The following is a 22567-nucleotide window of genomic DNA, read 5'->3' as shown; positions in this document are numbered from 1 at the left end:
TCCAAGAAAATATAAAAATATTCTGGAAAGAAGTCAAAAACTCCCGAAGTCTAAACGTGAATGGATGTATGAAATCGATTGCAGCGAAAGACGGAAAAATGGTGACGAATGAAAAATATATAAAAGAGAGATGGAGAGTATTTCGAGGAGGTGTATGAAACGCATGCAATTAGTAATAACAGCATGTGTGTCGTAAATACACTTCCTCGAATATGTGTGAATGATGATTCAGGAGAGATAGGTATGGAAGAAATTATGAATGCCACAAAGTCCCTAAAAATGGAAAAGGTATAGGATTTGATAATTTTACTGCAGAATACATCAAGAATGGTGGCAAAATAGTTCTCACATGGTTTCATAGGCTCTTTAACCTGTGTCTACAGGAGAGTTATACTGCCGTCGATTGGAGAAGGGCAGTTATAATGCCTCTTTACAAGGGAAAAGGATCTAGGGTGGAATGTGGAAACTATAGAGCAATCAGTCTATTGAGTGCTGTTGGTAAAATATATAGACGAATCATCATAGAATGGGTAAGAACCATAACTAAGGATAAAGTGTGGGATGTTCAGAGTGGATTTATGAATGGGAGAGGATGTACGGATAAAAATTTTGCCTTGCGCGATATAGCAGAAAAGTTTTTGGGAAAGAACCAAAAGCTTTTCTGCGCATTTGTGGATTTGCAAAAAGCGTATGACCGAGTTGATAGAATGAAGTTATGGAAGGTGTTATCTGAGTATGGAGTAAGCAGTAAACTCATCCAAGGCATCGCATCCTTGTACGAGAATAACACTGCATGCATTAGGGTAAATGGCTCATTTTCATCCTGGTTTGACATCTCTAAAGGTGTCAAACAGGGATGTGTAATGTCGCCTTGGCTGTTTAATCTATACATGGATAACTGCATGAAAGAGCTGAAAGGTTTAAATATTGGAGCTAGAATGAATAATTTGACCGTTTGTTGCCTTTTGTATGCTGACGACGCTGTTCTTCTTGCCCATAGCAGAGAAGACCTGCAAACGTTGGTCACAAAAGTGTATAATATGTGAAAGGAATGTGATTTATAGATGAATGTTAGCAAATACAAAATCATGGTTTTTGAAAGAGATGAATGTAGATCTGAGTGTGAAATACATATTGGTAAATGGGGAGATTTTGGAACATGTAGATGATTTTGTATGTTTGGGTAGTATGTTTTCTAGGGATGGAAAGATTGATAAAGACATAGAAAGGAGAGTGAATGCTGGGAGTGAATGGTGCACTAAAATAAGTTTTAGCAAATAAAAATCTATCAGCGAAGGCTAAACTGACAGTATACAATGGAGTTCTGATTCCAACCCTTATGTATGGAAGCGAAGCATGGAGTTGGCAAAAGAAGGATGAAAGCAGACTGAATGCAGTCGAAATGCGATCCCTCAGACAAATGTGTGGCAAAACGATGTTTGATAGATGTTCGAATGATGAAATAAGGAAAGAATGTAAGGCTGAGATAAGCATTATCGATAAAATTAATAAAGGTGTGTTAAGATGGTTTGGACATGTGGAGCGTATGAGTGAAGAAAGAACGGTTAAACAAATTTATGAGGCGAATGTAGTTGGAAAAAGAAACAGAGGAAGACCGAGGAAAACTTGGCACAATCAGGTATGTCAAATACTTGAAAGCGGCCGGGTCAGGAGTCGTTATTATCGTTGGGTATATATGAGGAAATGCATGAATGTAGAAGAGGCAAAGAATGTTTGCAAAGACAGAGTGGTGTGGCGTTCGATTACCCCTGCGGGAAAGCGGCGTGATGGTTAGTTAGTTAGTTTTTTTACGTAAAAATTGGTAAATGTCCCGTTTTGAGGACAAAAATAAATAGTCAGTTTAGGTAAAACCCAGAATTTGTTATGGGTACATTGAAAATATTGTGAATATATTTTTAATGTTGTTAAATATATAGCCAATGTTGATACACATTTGTGCCCGTTTTATCAATTTGTTTGTATACTGCAGCTGTCTATTTCACAAATTAACACCACAAAGCTTCGATTAAAATTTGCCGACAGTTATGAATAATGGCATCGTAATAAAGATTTAAAATATAATATGGAATTACAGCGACCCTCCGTAAATTTTTGTCTGTTTTTAAACTAAAAAAAAATTCGAGTCGCGACGACAGCTGTTGACAGTTTGTATTTAAGGCAGCGTTCAAAGATATATTCGAAGTACAATGATTCGGAATGTTGACGTTCGATTATCATTTTTACCGAAAATATTACTGATGCAAAGGCATGGTAATGGTGGGGACTGACCGGAGGCATTTCGTCGTAACGTAACACGTTACGATGCTAACATTCGTATAGTCAGTACAGCGAGCCAGCTCCATCGCTCCATCACAGACTAACTAATGCTCCATCCATAGTCGGAGCGCTCGCAGAGAGCGATGTTACGACGTTACGTTACGACGTTACGTTACGACGTTACGCTACGACGAAATGCTCCGGTCAGTCCTTACCATAATGCTTTCGCTGATTTGCACTCGTACCAAATGGTACGAGTATAAATAAGTTTTCGTTACACATTCGTTACCTATTTCTGCATGTCAGTGTGGGTATGTTTTTTATTTATTTCAAGATAACTATAACTTCATGAAAATTTACTTAGCTCTATTTTTATAAAATATTACCTCAATTATGCTAAGCATAACATGGATAATTTTAATGATCGATAAAAAATAAAATGTCATCAATTGATTTTTAGGCATTGTGTAGGCGGGGTCTAAGGGGAAATTAGAAGCCGACGCATTTTAACGCTTTCTTCATGGTCTTCTTGGGCAGGAGCGCGTTCCGGATGTTGTAAGTGATAGTCACGCCGGAAAGCAACTTGTTGAGCTCCTCGTCATTGCAAAAGGCCGATTGAAGATGGCGAGAGATGATCCAGGCAGTAGTCTCTGGCAGCTTTGCCGGCCAGTCCCGATACCTGAGGCCAGATACTTTATAATGGCGCAAAGTTTCACGGGCGCACGAGCCTCGAAAAATTAAGATAAACTCTATGGATTCTGCAATCAATTTATTTTGATGTAACTTCACATTGACCAATAAAGTTTTATTTATATTTCTTGCAAAACCGATGTACGACCATGTTGTCTCGCCATCTCCTATATCGTACGGCGTCTTTCGTTGGGTAGAGCAAGTACCTGGTTTCTCAAAGACAATACATGCGTACGTAGTACTTGCAAATAGATGTAATACCATAGATCTTTTTTGTGGCCTGGCAGCCCTGTCTGCCATCCGGCCTTTTGGAATTGTGATTTGACGGATCAGCCATGGTACAATATTTTTTTGGAATTTTATGAAATTATCCGCTTGCATCGGCTCAATGAGTGTTTATTTTTCATCGAGACTTGCATTTTTGATAATATTCATTAATGTCGGGTATATTCACAAATATATTTATTTGAAAACTTGTTTTATTCCAGGTTAACGTTCCGAAACAACGTCGTACTTTTTGCAAAAAATGCAAGGTTCACAAGACCCACAAAGTTTCCCAATACAAAAAGTCGAAAGAAAGGCAAGTTTCGCAGGGAAGACGTCGTTACGATAGAAAACAGCAAGGATATGGAGGCCAGACAAAACCCATCTTCAGGAAGAAGGTTTGTTATTATTCCTGTCACTGCTAAAACTTTCTTTATGCTTATTCAATTATGTCAATTAATTTGGTTTTTACTTCTTAAATTTGATCCGTTGTTACCATAAAACGTTAAAAGTTACCTTCCAACACTAATTCATTTAGTTTGCAGTGTTTATAGTATTTACTATATCCAATTAATTTTATTCATTCAAACTTCAATTGTTTTAAAGGTGATATATATTGATGTGAATAGTATGTTGTTTCCCCTTAACATAACTAGCATACCATTACAATCATAATAACAAATTAGTTTTATAATTCATAACAGCCTAGTATTTTTTTTTGAGGCATTAAACATTTTCTTATCTCATGGCAATATTAGGTATCAAAAATGTATTGGTTTTCCTATTACTAATAATTATTTTTGCTTAATATTTTTCCTATAATATTCCTGTTTTTTTATTCAGTTGTTATACTAAGCTCTGAAGTTAAACAATATAAAATTATTCAAAGCAAGCACTTTTTCCGTTTATATATTCTGCTTTCCGTTTTCACAGACCATCTTATACCAGAAATTATAGTTTAAAATTATTCAGTGTGATTCTGGAACATATTGTATAATGTCAATATTAGTATACTACTTGTAGCAATACTACTTTGATAGTTGTGCAGTATATGAGTAATGAATTTTTCGTATTACATGGCTGTATGAATGAGGCTTTATAACTTCAATCAAGGGCAGAATTTGAAGGAGATTATACAATTTGGCAAGTCTGGCACCGCCTCTTTAAATAGAACAAACTTTAAATTATTAAGTTACCGTTTTTAAAATTTGAGTTATCATGTCGGGGCTAAAGAATGTATTAGGGGTTCAAAAAATTAATTTTGTAAATTTATGATGTTAAACTGCATATTTTTATCAAGATTTTTATTGATCTCGACATAGATGAAGAAAAATATGGAAGTCTGGGGATATGCAGAGCTTACGACCTGTCATAGCCTAGTTAACATCCACCATTCTACCCATTGTTGACAATCACACTGCTTAAATTTCGGAAGCTATATTTATGCTTGAATTGAACCTTCTTTTGCATGCTAGTTCTTCAACACCATCTGTGGTTGAACTTAGTAAGTTTTTTATTAGCAGAGACCTTTATCAACAAATCTAGATATATAATCTAATAACTCTTACGGTGGAGACTGACTGGAGCATTTCGTCGTAACGTAACACGTTACGATGCATTCGAGCATTCAGGCTGTCAGTACAGGGAGCCGAGCGCTCCATCCATAGTTTCGGATGCTCGCTGCAAGCGATGTTACGACGAAATGCTCTGGTCAGCCTCCACCTTCAAGTGGAGACATACCCAGAAATTGTGAATAAAGATTTGGATACACTTGAAATATTGTTATTAAATATATTTTTTAAAGCATATCGACCCTTCCTATATACTCGTATATATACCATTTTAAGCTACAAAAAGCTTGACAAAATATATTTAAAACTTATTCTTGCCATTCCAGGCTAAGACCACCAAGAAGATTGTCCTGAGGTTGGAATGTTCGGACTGCAAGTTCCGCTCCCAGGTAGCCCTGAAGCGATGCAAGCACTTTGAGTTGGGAGGCGACAAGAAGAGGAAGGGACAAATGATTCAATTTTAATTGAATGTAATTAAGCAAAATAAAAACCCTTAAAAATATATACATTTTTCTTTTTATTCAATACAAATAGGGATTAATATTATAATAGGTATCAAAATATATGAAACTACTTAATTGTAACTTTTCAATACACAGTTACATGTTTTGATTGATGGCTATACTGTTCTGTTGTTTATGCCTATTAACACGTTGACTGCCACTACGAGATAACTTATAGATTGCATTATTTGCTAGGACACCGACTACGAGCTATCTCGTACAGTGTGTAGTTGCCATATTCAAGCAGCTATGATAAAAATCGTATATCAGTGCTAATATGGATAAATGGCTTCTGGGAAGAGAATAAAAAATTAATGCTGGCTTACATGAACAGAAAATATAATTATAAAAAATTATTTAAAATCAAGAAGTTAAAGAATATTTTTATTGTTTGAGAAATAGGCTTTTTAGACCGGAATTCGGAAAACTGCCATGGCAGTTAAAGTGAAAAATAAAATTTAAAATGTTTTTAAAAAAATATTTTTAATCGGGTAAAATTATAACAAATACACAGTGTATAAGAATTTGTGATAAGATAAATCATATGAAAATAAGTGACTTGTTCAATTAAAGGGCATCACAATTTAGTATTCTTCCACACATTTCTTTCACCTTAGGCTCTTTACTTACAAATTATAAATATTTATAAAGTTAGATTTCTGTAATTAGTCCGCGCCATAATCATGCCCTATATCTGTCTCACTTTCGACGCTACGTGCATCGCCAGTGGCTAAGAGTGACACATGATGCGTGCTTTGATTTATTTATGTTGCGATCTTATTTGTTTATATTACGATATATTTAAAGGATAATGTGACAAGTGTATTATAGGGTACCAAAAAGGCACAATGAATCCCATTGAACGTTTTTGTTTAGGAAAATAAATCGTTTCTTAACTACTTACATGATAAAAGTAATCATATAAAAATGGCGAAATACCGCCGCGCACGGGCGTCTCTTAGGAACAAAGTTAACGCGGTTAAAAGGTTAAGGTCCAATAATATTAAAAACAAAAATTAAAGATTTGTGTATAATTATTATGGTAATGACAACTCTCCTTTAAGGTCCAAGGGGTGAGCTTGTCAAAAACACCTTGGAATACTGTTTATCTTAAGGTGGAAACTGACCGGAGCATTTCGTTGTAACATAACGTAACATCGCTGCGGCGAGCATCCGAAACTATGGATGAAGAGCGATCGTAATGTGTTACGTTACGACGAAATGCTCCGGTCAGTCTTCGCCCCTCAGATCCTAGATAATAGTTGGAGCTTGTGAAAAATTATACATATTGAGATGCAATTTTTTTCGGGGAGATAACTAACTAGTGTCTTTTTACATGATTATTCCATTTGGTTTTTTCAATATTTTATTTAAAAAATACTTTTTCTTAAAATCTATTGCATTTAACTCAAAGTAGTCACATATACAGTTATGATCTTCATAAGGGTGTCAGTATAACTAATCAGATATATCAACTCGAATCCAATACATTAGGATCCAAACCTTCTTGAATCATTTTCAACTTAACAGCTTGTGCGGGTACACCCACTTGGACCATTTTGAAAAATCTCTCGTATATCGGATCTCTAGATGGTTGTATAGTTTCTTCGCTTGTTACTGGTAATTCAGCTTCAGGTGGTTTGATATTGTCTTCGTGAGTGCTCATCACTTCTTTTTCTTCTAATATTTCTACATCTTTTACTATCTCTTTCATATCTGGTATAGAAGACAGCTGTAAATAGTTTACTATTAGCAAGGGGTGTTTATTGGAGATGGGGGAGGAGCAAGGAAAGATTAATTCTATTGCTGGGGTGATATCACTAAAGTCATTGAATTTCATTTTGGTGTGCCTTTAAGAGTAGGTTACAAGGACCTATACTTTTAGCAATAATGGAAAACAAATACAGACACGTGCCCTACGTTATGTGCTCTAACTACGTTTTTGTAAATTTTGAGATATTTGGTGTACGTTATCAACTGACCGTTTTCTCCAAATATAAATAAACAAAAAAAAATGTATAAAATATTATTACGCCTAGTTTTCAGGCGAATAAGACGCTATCTACATCGAATTTTCGAAATGAAATGAACTCCTAAAACGATAACTACCTAATTTTGACAAAGCATAATTTTTTTAATTAATATATTATTTTATCGTGTTTTTGAATGTATAATTCTAGTTAAGAATTTCAGATAAAACCGTTAATTAATAATAAAAAAAATGTTGAAAACATCTAAGCTCTCTCCTGTAAAGTAACAGATTTGCAGATAGAGTACTTTACGTAGGGGCCGTCGATATATTTGAAATATATTAGGAAAAGGTGTGAAGAGTAATTAATAAATTATTTATTGACTTGGCGTTTAATTTGTAGAACTCCATTTTAATTTATGTATTAATTTTAAATCAAACACAGATTTTTTGAGTCTACTAAGTTGTATTTTATTAACAAAAAACACATAAAAATTTTTATTGTGACAATTGTTTCGCCTTGTTAGGGCATTATCAAACGAATATTGATCTTCACATTCGTTTGATAATGCCCTAACAAGGCGAAACAATTGTCACAATAATTTTTTTTATGTGTTTTTTGTTAATAAAATACAACTTAGTAGACTCAAAAAATCTGTGTTTGATTTAAAATTAATACATAAAGTAATTAATAAGGAAACATAGTAACTTATAGTGAGCACCAGGAAAACAGTCAATATCCTTTCGTAACTGTTCTTTCAAAGAAAATAAAAATACTGTTGAACCATCTCAAAAAAGAACTGTGTACCTCCTATTTTACTTGGCACTAAGATAGCATCACTCTGTGCCAGGTAAAAATTAATCTATAATGGGGGAAGGAAATTGCCAGAATAGCCTCTCAAAAAGGGGGGGGGGCAATAAAAATATGTAGTCAACTTCCCACCCCTCCCTTCTGCCTCCTGACCCTCTAGTACTCCTTAGACCTCTCCAGCGCCCACCGAAGGGCAGTTCTGCCCATAGGGGTCTAGATTATAGAGCCTAGAGAAGTGATCAACAAATGGTCGCTCGCGAGCTATCAGTAGCTCTCAGCGGCAGCTTTGGTAGGTCTCACAGGATATTCTATCATATTTCTCTACATTCAGAGCGATAAATGGTGGGCATTGAACTGAATATTTTGTGCTCACTATAGAACGTTTTAAAAGAAGTGTGCTCTAACTTACTTTGCTTTCTAATATTTTTAGGGAAGCATCAATTTTCTGCAGCTTTATTTCATAATTTATTAATTTGGTTTCACATTCATTGGCAAAATTGTTCAAAAACTGAACTGTTTTTAAAACGAAATGATTAATAAATGCGAGCATCCGTTTTTGATGTAAGGCCATCCTAAAACGATAAAGAAAAATGATTTTTTTAATAACTTATGCGTTACAAAAATAATTGTTTTCAATAGATTTATTTATTTTCAGATGCCCTGAAATTTTAAAATATTATTTTACAGAAGTGTGCTGATTTTTACAAGAAAATGTACAGCGTTTTCTAATATCTATCACTGCTATTTTTTAGGTAATTCACAAAAATAAGCATTTGAACCAGCACATATAAAGACAATTAAGTACCTGAATTAATATGAATAAACGATATACTTAATAATAAACGTTATATTTAAATTAAAGAAAATAAATTGCATTCAGACTCCGCATACCAATTTTGACAATTTATTTACTTATTTACTGTCACTTCGACCATAGATAAATTTAAGTTCATGATACTGTCAAAATGCTTGGATGCGTTCATTTACTTAATCAAGATCAGTTGTCAGGTGATCATTTATAAATCCCAAAGTTCTCAACCCCTCCGAATCGATATTATTTATTTGTATATAACGAAAAAAAATCTGTTATACCACTGGGCTCAAATGAATATCACATCCTGAAAGACAGGGCAGAATTCCGATTTTATGCTTTAATTCACTTACTTTCATACACGCTCTGGATTTTTTTGATCCTGCAGCATGCTCAGCATATAAATTTTTGTAAGATTATAAAAAAACACTCTTGTACACATTTAAACACTAAAACATTGCTGAGGGGTATCATCGTTATTCGTGTTTATTTTTTTATTTTATTTATGATTGTAAAATAACAAACTGAACTTTTAATCTAACTGGTAGTGGTAAAGTAAAACAGGCTAGGCAGGTAGTTGAGGATGTGCGCAGATGGATACATTCCATATACCCTCTAGCTAAATATAAATTAGTTTGATAATGCCCTCACAAGGCAAAACAATTATGACGACAAATTTTTATGTTAAAAAAAATATACAGCTTAGTAGACATTAAAAATGGTTATTTGATTTTAATATTTAAAATATAAATATAAAATATATGACATCACACAAAAATGGTGTAAGAGTATTCCCTCTGCGAAGATTACGACTGCTGCACTGAATATATATACATATATATATATATATATATATATATATATATATATATATATATATATATATATATATATATATATATACTACTACTACCATCACGCCATTTTACCGCTGGGGGAGGTAGAGAGGATGGAACACCACACTCTTCTGTCCTGACATACACTCCTCACCTCCTTCACATCCATACATCTAGTCATACATGCCCTCCGATTACGCAGACTTTTGACACCGCCAAATATTAGGTTCTAATTGATTTGATCGTGTAGTCTTTTTCGGTCGTCCTCGTTCTTTTTTCCCTCTCACATTCGCCACGTATATTTTCTTAGTCATTCTCTCGTTATCCATTCGCTCCACATGTCCATACCACCGCAAAGAACCCTTCCTAATCTTTTCAATTATTCCTCGTTCAGCCTTACATTCCTTTCTTATATCTTCGTTTTTAATTCTGTCATACAATGATTTTCCACACATTCGTCTGAGGGAGCACATTTCAACAGCGTTCACTCTGCTTTCATCCTTCCTTTGCCAGTTCCATGTTTCGCTTCCATACATTAGTGTCGGTACTAGCACGCCGTTGTGAACCGCTAGCTTGGCTTCCATGGACATAAAATATATATATATATATATATATATTGAATTGAATTTTGTATGCGTCATATGAATTTTCACATTTTTAAAGACTAAATAAAAATGAATGTAAAATATGAACTAATTTTTGTTGACTCACTTACTCGAAATACTTTATTGTTGTAATGTTATTTACATTCCATGTTCCAAATATCAACACCAGCTGCCAACATATTATATGATACTCTAATACATCGGTCGGGGAACTTTTTTTAACCACTACCCCAAAATATTACCAAAATATTATTATCTCCTCCCTCCATTTTGAATAGAAGACAATTAATGTATATTTGAAATAAAACTTATTCATCGAATTAATTTACACGAAAAATAAAAAATTAAGTTACATGAAAATAGTAAGTACGTCATAGACAAATAAACGAAAATTTAGGTTTTCAGGATTCCTTTTCAATTTTTGGAGAAATAATTTTGCTTCATGTTTGATACAATTAATTAAAAATTGGGACTTTTTGGTGAAAGAGAAATTTGAATAGTCTTCAGCCTTTAATCAATTTCTGAATTGTTTAAATTTGTAAAAATACAAACACGTTTATGAAATACCAAACTAGAAAAATTTCCATATTATATATACCCCATAAAATGATTAAATATACCCCAAAAAATCATTTTTGCCCCATTTGGGGTAATTTACCTCGGTTTCCAGACTGCTGCTCTAATAGGACGATATGTATTTTATTAGGAACAAAAATATTTTTATAAATTTTATTGTTGTGAAATACACATTTTTATAGAACACTTAGTAGGTTCTTATTTTATTACTCACAAAAATTATACATCCATTTATAAAACATTATCAGTTTACACATAATATGAAAACAATAATAATAACATTATTACAATATTAAACAATCCAAATGACAATCTGTCTAAAAATGAAAAAAAAAAGACTTAGTAAAAATAAATCCGATTGATCAAGAATATATAAACATACTTCAATAACATACACTGGGACTTTTTTTACAGGGATTAAAAAAATGTTTTGATATTTCAACGACTTGATATTTGACAGCGCTACATCCCTTGAACATACTTACTAATGGGTAGACTTGCCGCCAAATAATATGTAATGCCAATAAAAGGTCCAATAACAGTACATTCAATTCTTAAAGGCCCGTAACTGGCTACTAAAAAAAGAATTGATTTTTTAAAAAATGATCACAATGTAGAACTAGCTCTACAATTTCAATACGATTTAACGGCTTTGCATGGCTTTTTACCAAAAGTCATACAAAGAACTTACAAAAAACAGTTACAGCTATCGTTAATAGAACTTTTGCTGAAATTCAGCAAACGCGAACATTTGGATAAAAACATGACACAGGCTCTGGATTTCGCAAGTAATGAAAGTGATGTGCCAAATGTGCATAAATGGGTTTGTATTATTTGATAGTGAATAATATTTCTTATGAAGCGCTAAGTGTAGCGCAGTCAAGGGATAACTGGAGAAGAGTCATTGCTTCCACAAGGGTCATAACCCTCAGTAATGTGGAGCAAGAAGGAGAAGAGAAGAGAATACTTGTTATGACTTTCTAAAAGTATTGTTTTTTTTTTTTTAAATACAATAAAAATATGTTATTTATTTTTGATATTCTGATTTTTTTTTTTTTTATACAAGGAAACGTATCCATTACCATTCTTTATTTTATTATTATTTTATAATATGTTATGCGGGTAATGCATCCACCATGCAAAAAAAGTCCAGTGTATATAACTTGTATCAGTTTTGGTGACAATTATTTGGAAATAAATATTAGATATCGATGCCTTAAAGGGCAAACATACTAATTTAAATAAATCAGTAATTGCACACTTTTTACCAATTTCAATGATTAAAATGGCAAAATTTCACTTTCTTCCACCTAAAAAGTATAAGTACATACAATGACAAAGAGTAATATGTAGCACACTGTAATGCTCAAGAATATCAAACAACAAAGATATTCAATCCTTGCGAAAATGTAAAAAAAAGACCATACTTAGTCACTTACTTTTTTCCAGAAAAATGTTTACCATTTGAAAAAAAATATTGACAAAAAACACTATTTCTATAATTTTTTTAAATAGATTTTTAGAAGCATATATTTTGCGTAATTATTAAATGAGTAGTATGTATATTTAATAATGATAACCCCAGAGTTTTTGTTGCTGTTGTGTGTGCTTCTATAAAATTGACAAACTTGAAATAGGATAATAAAAAGTAGTAGGTTAAACTAACGACTATTAACAGTATTAGTATACACCTGTCGATGAAAGCAACTGTAGCTTTAGAAACCTAGTCATTAGTTAAAAAAAACAAGTATTTTCATTTACAATTTGATCATATCTTACCACAAAGTGAATGCCGAAACAATGAATGAAATAAGTAGTATATTTGCTCTCTATGGCACCAATATAATATTTCATATTATAAACTATGTAATGATTTGATTCATACATAAACATACATGTTTTTATTTATGGGGCAGCAAAAGTAAATGTAATATGTAGATATATATGTAACATAAATTACACCATGCTATTTATTTGTTCCATACTACATAATATCTGTATGTATATTCTCATGGATAAGATCTACCAGTTTTATTTTAAAATCTTCTTAAATGTAATGTTTCGTGAACTTAAATATGTAATGAGTAGAAAATGTACAATATTCTTTAGACATATGAAAATGGAATCTCATACAACAGGTATGCTTAATAGTCGAGTTTCTATATAATTAATGATATAGTCTTGCAAAGTCTCTTAATGCTTGTGTTATCTCTTTTCCTGATTGGGATCTGAAAACATATGAAAGTCAGTTTTATGTAACGATATAATTTTTATAAATATCTCAAAATAGGAAAGTTCCCATTGTTTATTTAATCAAACAGTGAGCACAGCATTAATAATATTGCTGGAGTATTTCTAAGGAAATATATAACCCGGAATAGAACACTACATGTTAGCTAGCTAAATGCGTTAAACTGCAGTAGGTAGATTTCTTCTGAGCAATATCCACACACAAATGGTGTATAGAGTATTGCATCAGAATGCTGTGTAAGCCTGACCGCTAACGAAGGCGCTGTGGTCAGTTCTGTGCTTCAGATTCTTAGGTCTAGGAGTAGAATAAATTTGAAAGGATACAAATGACAGAAATCCAAGAGCTCAGAATGAAGGGCACTGCTGCTATATGAGAAAGTAAGCGAAGGATAAGTAGCAGGTAGGAATAGGAAAATAACAATAATGGTCAGGCCACTACAGGTTGCATATTCATATTTGAACAAGCCTTTATCCCCTGAGATGAGACAAGAAGTAGGTAGAGAAACGAAACAAATAAATTAGGGTGGTGTTTCCTTACCTACTAACAGTAGAGTGGAAGTGTTGCAGTTGTTCAGGAGTTGCGGCAGCTCCACTCTGTGGCAGATTTTTTAGAGCATTTTCAATCCATAAAACAGTTTGCGGACGATTCAGCAGCAACATTTCCAATAAAACTTCGGCAACATCAGACAGCATGTAAGAATGTATACAGAATACACTGGCGTGGATCAAGTTGGCCACTAAATCCTCTCCGTGCGATGTTAACAGGTGCATGACGGGCGTGATACAGTCTTGGCGGGAGCCTTTCGGTTGCCCAATGTGTACTAAATCGCAGAAAAACTTCATTACAGAAGAATTTGCATCTCTATGATCTAGGGAACACGCTTGTAGCCCACACTTTATGACAGGCTCGATTGCGGAACTGTTTAAAAAGTTTAATGGAAGTTTTTGCAAAAAACGTAAACACAAACGAAACAAGTCATCAACTGTATCCGGGTTTTGATTGAGTCCAGAAGGACGCATGAGAAGTTCAAAAGATGGTCCAATTAGAGTCTGTAACATTTCTGTCAGCACCATGTTGGATATTGGTTCACCAGCAAATTCGTCGACTAAAATGCTAGCTAAATATAGGAAACAGCTATGCCTGTGGATGTTATAAGTTAGAACCATTTGTTTAGATAAAGGTTCCAAGAGAATGGACGCTTGTCTTCCAAGCGATCTGATGGCAAATCGAAGACATCTGCAGAGCCTTTCCATGATGCGCAAATCTTCGCAGTACCTGGAAGCAAAATAACGAGTTTATAGGGAATTTCTTATGCGTAACAATAAAATTAACTACTGCAGCAATAATGATATTAGGTACCTGTCCATTGCTGCCGATAGTACTGGCCAAGCCTCGGTAAATACGGATAAGTAGGGATGAATTTCACTGCCAGTAAGACTCATCAGTTTACAGTACCGGAAAAGAGCAGATAGTCTGTCTAGCCAAAGTGTCGGGTCTGATGTTGTTTCTTTACTGATCGCAACATTGTGAGCGCTTAGCGTTGCTAATGCCGTCAATTGTACAGCACACGCCTCATGCATCGCGACAGTGACCTTAAAAAAAAAAGATATTTATTTTAATACATTCAATTACAGGTAAATCATCGGTCGGCCACGAGACGTGGGTTCTTTATTTTAGAAAAATTTAAAATCACATAAAATTGCTATTATTTTTCATTTCATCGTAACTTTAATATGTGTGCATTCTAGAAATTGAATATTGAATGGCAATTACATACTTGATCATGTGGCAGTCGCCCAATGATAGCGGCGACACCTCTGAGCACGTCTATAGAAGCTTCAGAAGATAGGCATAATGAATCCATACTACGTATTATTTGAAGAAGTCCTGATAAATGAACACCCATGTGATCTCTACAAGCGCTGCAGATTCCCTGAAATATAATTAATATATAAGTAAGTATTGCAGTAAAAGCTCGTTAAGGTACAAGCCTAGATCGTTCACACTAGTCTGTTTTTTTTGGTTGGTTGGAAGATATTGCTTTATAGCAATAAGCCCGCCAATGTACACACATATTGTACAAAAGTTAAAATAAATAATAAATAAAAACACATTTTCCATGTAAAGATGAATGGTGAAGTTTAAAAAAAAATCTAATTTAATGTATATTTGAAGCACTAACTTTGTGATTTTCCATTTTATAATTCAAATGTAACTTTGTTTTAAAATCACTATAAATTATAGTTATTTTATAGTTATTCTATAGTAATTTTAAAACAAAGTTACATTTTAATTATAAAAAAAAAAACCATTGAGAAAGCAACAAGAGCAGTCGATAAAATCTAATCATTACATTAGTTAAAATTTTATGGCTTTTACTTGGTTTTTATGTTTTATGTTTTATGTTTTATATTTTTATTTTAAAGCTGTGCAACTCTTTATTGTATTAAGACTGATTAGCTGATAAATGTCTCACGCTAAGATCAGCTTCAACGTCCAAGGGTAAAGTGATCTCAGCTTCCGATCAATGCACAAAATTTGGAGAGCCCGCTTTTCCTGTTGTGGGCCTGATGGCATGGAATGCTCTTCAACCGGATAAGAAACTGTGAGGTGAGATGATTTTTAAGACTAAACTAAAAATGCATTTTTTCACAAAACTATCAACATGTTTTCTTCTTTAGATATAATCAAAGATTTATATTTTACAGTTTAATTAAAGCGCCCTTAAGAAAGTACTGTATGTATTATCTATTGTTATATTATTATGTCCGCCTCCGTAGTGGAATGGTCAGCATGCTCGGCTACCGTAATGGAGGTCCCGGGTTCAATTCCCAGGGAGGGTCAAATAAATATAAGTGATTTTTTCACTCTAATATTTATTCAATATTACCCATGACTGGTATCTGAAGCGGAGGGCTGATCACCTTTCCTTCATGTTAATGATCAAGATAACACTGCGTTTATATGATGCAGTGCCCTATGCATCATTGGGGTGCGGATAAGGGTTTGAATATATTATTATTCATAAAAGCTTGTGTAAGCTAATACAAGTCCCTTCAGGTTTGATATTTTAGATTCTGAGCCATCCATATAAGTTGATGTACGCTACTTTGTAATGTGTGTCACGTGTGTTGGGGTCGGGAGCATGTACCTGAAGTGCGTGAGCTGCTGCTGAGGCCAAGGAGACATGCTGCAGGGCCCGGAGAATGCACTCCAGCGTGGCCTGGAGGCACTCCGGGTGCTTGTCGATCCACTCGCACAACTCCCCCAGCAACAGGATGGAGGTGTATCTCACTGCGATGTGCGCACTGTCCGGCATGCTTAGTATGGCTTCAACTACTTTGGGAACAACTTCGTATTCTTCACTGCAAGAAAAATAGCGTAAGCATCATTACTCTTTCCACTCTCAAGATAGTTATATTTAAGTTTTGTACTGGCATTTCTTGGTAGAACTGCATTTTAAACATAGATTTTTCCACATTTATTTTCATTACCAACATTGGTAAAAGTGGTAAAAGCTTTACCGTTGTTGTTTTATCATACTCAATTACTCATTAGTAACATACGTAGTCTATAAAATAGTTAATAGTGCTATGGTAGTGATGTTTTATTTTGACAAAAAGAAAAGTCTTGGAACCGGCAGACTAAAATCTCGGTTGTATACTAACATTTTTGTGAAAAAAAAGTTGAACATGGGGAAAAACACTAGCAATAATATATTTTTACTTACGGTAATATATTTTTAGCAATTGCTTGCATGAAAAACAAAACAGATTCCGTTTGTTCCCAACTCACATTAGGTCCTTGTAAAGAAAAATACATCTGTTTGAAACAGTGACTGGATCCAATGGTGAATACCATATCTTTGGTCAAATCTAAAACTTTTTGTCTAAAATCCTGCAAGTAAACATAGTAGAAAAAATGAGTATTCGGAAATTAAAGAAAATAAGTATTTTCAGCACAAAACACACTTACATAGAATTCATCATCTTTGTCCAATAAGCCTTGGTGATCAGGTTCCATTTGGCAGTGGCGACAGAGTGCGCCGATAAGGCGCTCAGCGTAAGGTTTGAACATATTTGTGAGTTCTTCATTTTCTTTATTGTATAACTCTTCGGATAGCCGGTACCACAGGTTGAAGGAGATCTCCGCGACCTCATAGTCGTGGTGACCGACGCACACGAGAACTAAGTCTAATGATTTAATGGCAAAATGCTGAGTTTCCTTTTTTGTCGGAGAAAAGTTGACAATTTTTTCTAAAAAGGACTCGCCCAATTCTGTGAATATTCTACTATAATTGATTGCTTTCTCTTGATCTTCATGAGCTACAGCTAGGTGGTAGGAGGGTTCCAAAGAAACAACACTGTTGAAAGTTAAGATTTCTATGTCATTTTCAGTTTTTTCCTCCAAATGTTTCAATAACACACATATGCAATCGGAAGCCGCTTCGTGGAGTCCGAGGGATGTGGTCCGTTCTTGTAAAACATGAAAAGTGTGGGAGAGAACAGAACTGTTTACTATTTCTTGAGTAGCTATCGCATTTATCGAGAGCCAAGAAGTTAAACATTTAATAATTTTAACAGTCACATGCGAATTTTCGAGTGCCTTATCTAATGTTATCCTTAAAAATTCACAAACAATGCTGGAATTTGTCGTCAAGTATTGCTTTATTTCATTTCTTCTGTTAGCACCCAGTCTTAGGGAACGTGACATGACTTCCTCGGGAATAACGGTCAGGATTTCTAGTAAAGCCCAGACATTAATGCTGGAGAATCTGTCCACGAGGTCTGAAATAGGACTGCTCCATAGAGTCATCTGCAGAGCGAGGTCTGCCAACGCGAGACACAGTTGGGTCACAATGACTGCGTTAGTAGCGGGGGTTATCTGACTGATATGTACCAATAGCGAATCCCTTAGCGATATATGCGCCTCTGCAGGTAATTCGTGGAAAGAATGTTGGATTTTGGACCTCATAGTTTGTGCACCAAAATAACACGATTCTACACTCCTCTTTTGTTGTAATAATTCATCGGATATTTGCCATGAATGTAGCTGAAAATATAAAGGAACGATTGTACTTGACAATTTTATTGAAAAACAATTTACTGCCTTATCAAATGTGATTTTGACAAAAGAATTTAAGGCTAAAAATAAAGGAATAAAACATGATTCATTATAATTCAATAACGGCAGTTTTATTATTGTCGTAGTATTGATAAACACTGGCAAAGTTAATTTAAGTTTCAGTTTCAATCAACTTACCGATTTTTGAAGTTTTCCCAACCAAACCGATGCTTTTTCTTTTTCTTGAGGATTAGGATCATTATATAGGGTATGTATCGCTTGGAACACATCTTCAATCGGTGGACGATCCATGTTGGATATTTAAATAAAACTAACTGTGGTTCGATATAAAATATTCAGCCAGAACGAACACATCGAAAATACAAAATAAATTGATAGATATTTATTCAGCATGCAACCGCCTGTCACAACAGTTTTCCATAGATAAATAAATTGACATAGACAATACACTAACATAAAGATTATATATATATATATATATATATATATATATATATACTATTTACTTACAGTGCGTTCAAATATTATTTGGTGTTCCGTTTTGTTTGTTCGTTTGTATATATATTTTTAAATATGTACATACAGTGGAACCTCTCATAAAGAGCAAATTTTTAAAAAAAAGTTGCTCCCTTAACGAGCGATGTTTCACATAACGAGTAACAGAAGAAGAGAAAGTCCCTTTTTCACCACATTCACGTTGTCATATGTTATTTTGAAATTGTAACTGTGGAGTCAATGAGATTGTGTTATTAGACAATATCATGGGATTCCAGGTAGATAAAAACGATATTGAAGAGCTTGTTGTGAAAAATTACAGCCAAGAGCTGACCGCTGAAGAGCGTATGGAGTTGCATCGTGTTTCACAGCAAGAAATTATGGAGAAGAGTTTGTTAATGGAGGAGGAAGAAGTAGCAGAGCAACAATCTTCTAGCACAATAAAAGAAATTCTGAAAGCATAGGAAAATGTCGCATCGTACATTAAGAAGCATCACCCTAATAAGGAGGTGGCTATTCGTGCTACAAATTTATTCAATGATAAGCTGTGACACATTTTCACCAAACTTCGCACCAGCGTCGGCAAAAACAAATGTTTTTTTTTAACAGTTTTCTAGTTAAAAGGGATTTTATTAGTAAAAATTCATATCATATTCAAGTTTTTTTTTTCAAATCTATAATATATTCCGAATTTTTTCACTCTTGAACAATTAAAAGTAATTTTATTTAAATAAACGTTAAAAAAATGTTAAAAATTCAATTTTCTTTCGGCCTGGAACGCATTACCGTATTTTACATTGAATTCTATGGGAAAAGATGTTTCGCTTAACGAGTAAGATGCTAGAACAAATTAAACTCGTTATAAGAGGTTCCACTGCATATGATTTTGATTTGCTTGCTGATCAATTACGGCCATATCATTACTAAAGATCAGGGGTCTCTTAACTATGGCCTGCGAGCCAAATCCAGCCCACCAGTGTCATCAATCCGACCCGAGACAGCAAATGGATTATTGTTTTTGTGATAAGTTCAATAAAAACTGTAGAATGATAGAAATTCATTTTTATTTACTTAAGTGAAGGTAAATGACAAATAAAATACGTAAAAAAATGCTCGAGCGTAGTAAAACAAATAACTGATATGAATCTTACAAATATTTTAAATATATAAAAACACAAACATTATAACAGTAAAATTCTGATGAGATTTATTAAATTGTAATTTTTTTCTGGCAATGATTTGTAGTTGTGGACTTTACTTGTCCCAATTATTAAAAGAGCCAGAAAACTTTATTTGGGGAATGTTTTCTAACACAAGTAAAAAACAGAAAATAGCCCGTATGCAAATTTATGTAAATTATCAAATTGTACCAGCGGAAAAGTCTTACAAAATTCTCATTAAAACTTTTAGATTTTTTTATCATAGCACTGCTCGCTCGGGACGTGTATTCGGCGACTAGTCTAGGAATTATAGTTAATGGCAAGAAAATTAAATCTGTTTTAACCCTCCGTTCAGACTGAAAAGCTGATCCAAACTCGGAAAACGTAAAAAGTATCCAGAAGTAGTTATGTAGCAGGTTGAAATTTCAACATTTGATTTAGATAGTTTTTACGCCACTGCGACATTGGTTTAGCAAAAGTAATCGAACGCAGCCCAAAAACACAATAAAATGAGGTTCAATTCATTATTCCTAATTGAAAATTCTATGGAATGCTTCATTTGTCATATTTCTGGTCATATTATATTTTAAAACCAATTTTAACTTGCGGATTTTTGGTACAAATTTACAAAAATGGCGAGTAGCGAAGATGACGGTGGCCGTAAAAACACAGAAGGTACTGTTAATCAAGATGAACTCATCATGAAACAACAAAGACAAATTGAACAAGAGGTAAGAGTCGATTTGTTATTAACATTTTTTATTATGTTTGCAAGATATCTATTCATTTGATAAATTGGTTAGATTTCAGATAACATACCATTAATTGGAGAACAGGAGTCACTATCGACATTGGAAGAGGAGTATTCGGATGACCCCATTTATTGTTTAAAGGCAAAGTTTTTGTCTTCCAAGTATAGATGTATTAGAAGGACTAGGCCAGATGGGAATTGTTTTTTCCGGGCTTTCTCATACGCATACCTTGAACATTTACTGACTGATAAAAATGAATACGACAAGTTCTATAGTTATGCTGATAAATCAAAGGACGAACTCGTATCATTAGGTTTCTCACAATTTACAGTCGAAGACTTTTATGATACAGTAAGTAGGATAATTCACTAGCGTTTTATCTTAATATCTTCTATATGTGCTTATTACGGGTTATTCTTCACAGGTAAAATGGGAAAGATTTAAATTTGGTACAAGCATATGTTATAATTTACCTATCTAAGCGCAGAAATAGACTAGCAGCTTAAAACAGTCTCGGTCAACTGCTTCAAGTTGTTGCAATTGAGCAAATGCAGATTCAATGTAAACATCTCATTGAACATCGAATGAGATTTTACTGACACTGCAGAGTGCTGAAATCCGGTAGTTTGGGGTGGTTGACATTGACTGCTTGAAGCTGGTAATCTACACTAAGGTTTCTATACTAAGGCTCAAATAGAAATGGCAATAACTCTGACTTAAGAGTCCGGACCATAACCCAACGCTTATATCATAATAGCTAAGCCTTGTAGATACCCAGACTTCCATATTCTTCTTCATGTATGTTGAGATGTCAAAATGTTTTAAAACTTGACTTAAATTTATGTATACTTTAATACATAGATATAGTGTTCATGGTTAACCTACTGATGTTAACTCTTCTAAAACTCGTTAAATCACTAATGTTCACGAGCATACTGCATTCCCTATTTGTTCATTATTGGATCCAATTGAGACAGATTCACTGTCGATGGAGTGAGAACCGTTGTATGCTCGGAACACGTGAACATACTCACTAGAAGCAATTGCATTAGAGTGGATAGATATGACTACTAATAATTAAGCTTTGATGTTTTCTCTTCTACGTAGTTCATGGAAGTTTTAAAAACAGTTGGAGCAGATATTGGCAAAGAAGAAGCGACTACTTCCCGAGGAGAGCTGCACAAGATATTTAATGAACAGAGCTATTCTGACTATTTTGTCGTTTACTTGAGATTGATCGCTTCGGGGCAACTCCAAACTGATCGGGATTTCTATCAAAATTTCATTGAGGGTGATCGCACTGTGTTGGAGTTTTGTCATCAGGTAATAATTGATTTTGGTATACTTACCTAATTTCCTGTCTACCATATTATTGGCTTTTACTGGTAAAAAGCCGTACGTTTAAATTCTCATTTTCGGATATAAATTTTTTAAAGTTAAAGGTGACTTCTATCATTTTATAAACTTTTTAGTCAAAAGAGCTTTTATTTATTTTTATATTCAAGTTTTTATTTTTTTTACTCGTATATACAGCTGTTGATATGTTTAACTATTAAATATTATTCAGTGATAATTTTTTTTATGAATTTACCAATCACCCTAATTTATAATATCTGAAGACCATAATTTTGATAAATCAATGGGCATAGAAATTTTTCATGTCAATAAAAATGGTCTTCGTTTAGATAATCTTGAATTATTAGAAATGAGTAAAGCAAATTATAAAGACTTGCCCATCATGAATAATTAATCAAATTTAACTTCAAGCTTTTAAGAATATTCGCATTGTGATTGATTCCTTTATCCTTTTTCTCTCTCTTTTAAATAATAATAATTTTTGTTTCATATAAATAGGAGACCGTAGCAGTTCACTTTAAAATTTATATTTGAAGCACTAACTTTGTGATTTTC

General features: G+C 33.7%; 4 protein-coding genes across 4 annotated transcripts in view; 2 read left to right on the top strand and 2 right to left on the bottom strand.

Moving 5' to 3' along the window:
* Nucleotides 1-3272: 3272 nt before the first annotated feature.
* Nucleotides 3273-5306, top strand: RpL36A (ribosomal protein L36A). The gene is made up of 3 exons (XM_088277164.1): nucleotides 3273-3305; nucleotides 3456-3629; nucleotides 5129-5306. Exons 1-3 carry the CDS (start codon nucleotides 3303-3305, stop codon nucleotides 5264-5266), a joined length of 315 nt encoding a protein of 104 aa, XP_088133290.1. The 5' UTR covers nucleotides 3273-3302; the 3' UTR covers nucleotides 5267-5306.
* A 1333-nt stretch (nucleotides 5307-6639) lies between these two features.
* CCDC53 (Coiled-coil domain containing 53) lies at nucleotides 6640-9003 on the bottom strand. The gene is made up of 3 exons (XM_088277163.1): nucleotides 8891-9003; nucleotides 8495-8657; nucleotides 6640-7037 (listed from the first exon to the last, which is right to left on the bottom strand). Exons 2-3 carry the CDS (start codon nucleotides 8654-8656, stop codon nucleotides 6777-6779), a joined length of 423 nt encoding a protein of 140 aa, XP_088133289.1. The 5' UTR covers nucleotide 8657; nucleotides 8891-9003; the 3' UTR covers nucleotides 6640-6776.
* A 3842-nt stretch (nucleotides 9004-12845) lies between these two features.
* On the bottom strand, nucleotides 12846-18674 carry Tnpo-SR (transportin 3). Its single transcript, XM_088277162.1, has 8 exons — nucleotides 18427-18674; nucleotides 17140-18216; nucleotides 16895-17061; nucleotides 16316-16529; nucleotides 14942-15097; nucleotides 14524-14756; nucleotides 13702-14439; nucleotides 12846-13141 (listed from the first exon to the last, which is right to left on the bottom strand). Exons 1-8 carry the CDS (start codon nucleotides 18538-18540, stop codon nucleotides 13081-13083), a joined length of 2760 nt encoding a protein of 919 aa, XP_088133288.1. The 5' UTR covers nucleotides 18541-18674; the 3' UTR covers nucleotides 12846-13080.
* Nucleotides 18675-20430: 1756 nt separating this feature from the next.
* The window catches only part of LOC148312498 (ubiquitin thioesterase otubain-like), a 5582-nt gene continuing 3445 nt past the window's right edge, over nucleotides 20431-22567 (top strand). The window contains exons 1-3 of the mRNA XM_088277161.1: nucleotides 20431-20635; nucleotides 20708-21007; nucleotides 21764-21979. Coding sequence (XP_088133287.1) covers nucleotides 20537-20635; nucleotides 20708-21007; nucleotides 21764-21979 — 615 coding nt within the window. The 5' untranslated portion in view covers nucleotides 20431-20536. The remainder of the gene's footprint in view (nucleotides 20636-20707; nucleotides 21008-21763; nucleotides 21980-22567) is intronic.

The sequence above is a fragment of the Brachycentrus maculatus genome, unplaced genomic scaffold, assembly GCF_059751285.1.
Source record: "Brachycentrus maculatus isolate JH-2025_06_01 unplaced genomic scaffold, ASM5975128v1 h1tg000039l, whole genome shotgun sequence".
Lineage (NCBI taxonomy): Eukaryota > Metazoa > Arthropoda > Insecta > Trichoptera > Brachycentridae > Brachycentrus > Brachycentrus maculatus.
Note: the sequence above shows the minus strand (reverse complement) of the source record. Positions and strands in the feature narration are given on the sequence as shown.

Coding starts and splice junctions, on each gene's coding strand:
- CCDC53 (XM_088277163.1), bottom strand. CDS start 8,656: ATGGCCTTACATCAAAAACGGATGCTCGCATTTATTAATCATTTCGTT. Junction 7,038..8,494: donor TAAAAATATTAGAAAGCAAA/GTAAGTTAGAGC, acceptor AACTATTTACAG/CTGTCTTCTATACCAGATAT.
- RpL36A (XM_088277164.1), top strand. Junction 3,630..5,128: donor AACCCATCTTCAGGAAGAAG/GTTTGTTATTAT, acceptor TTGCCATTCCAG/GCTAAGACCACCAAGAAGAT.
- Tnpo-SR (XM_088277162.1), bottom strand. CDS start 18,540: ATGGATCGTCCACCGATTGAAGATGTGTTCCAAGCGATACATACCCTA. Junction 17,062..17,139: donor ACAAAGATGATGAATTCTAT/GTAAGTGTGTTT, acceptor GTTTACTTGCAG/GATTTTAGACAAAAAGTTTT. Junction 13,142..13,701: donor TTCCACTCTACTGTTAGTAG/GTAAGGAAACAC, acceptor ATATGTTTTCAG/ATCCCAATCAGGAAAAGAGA.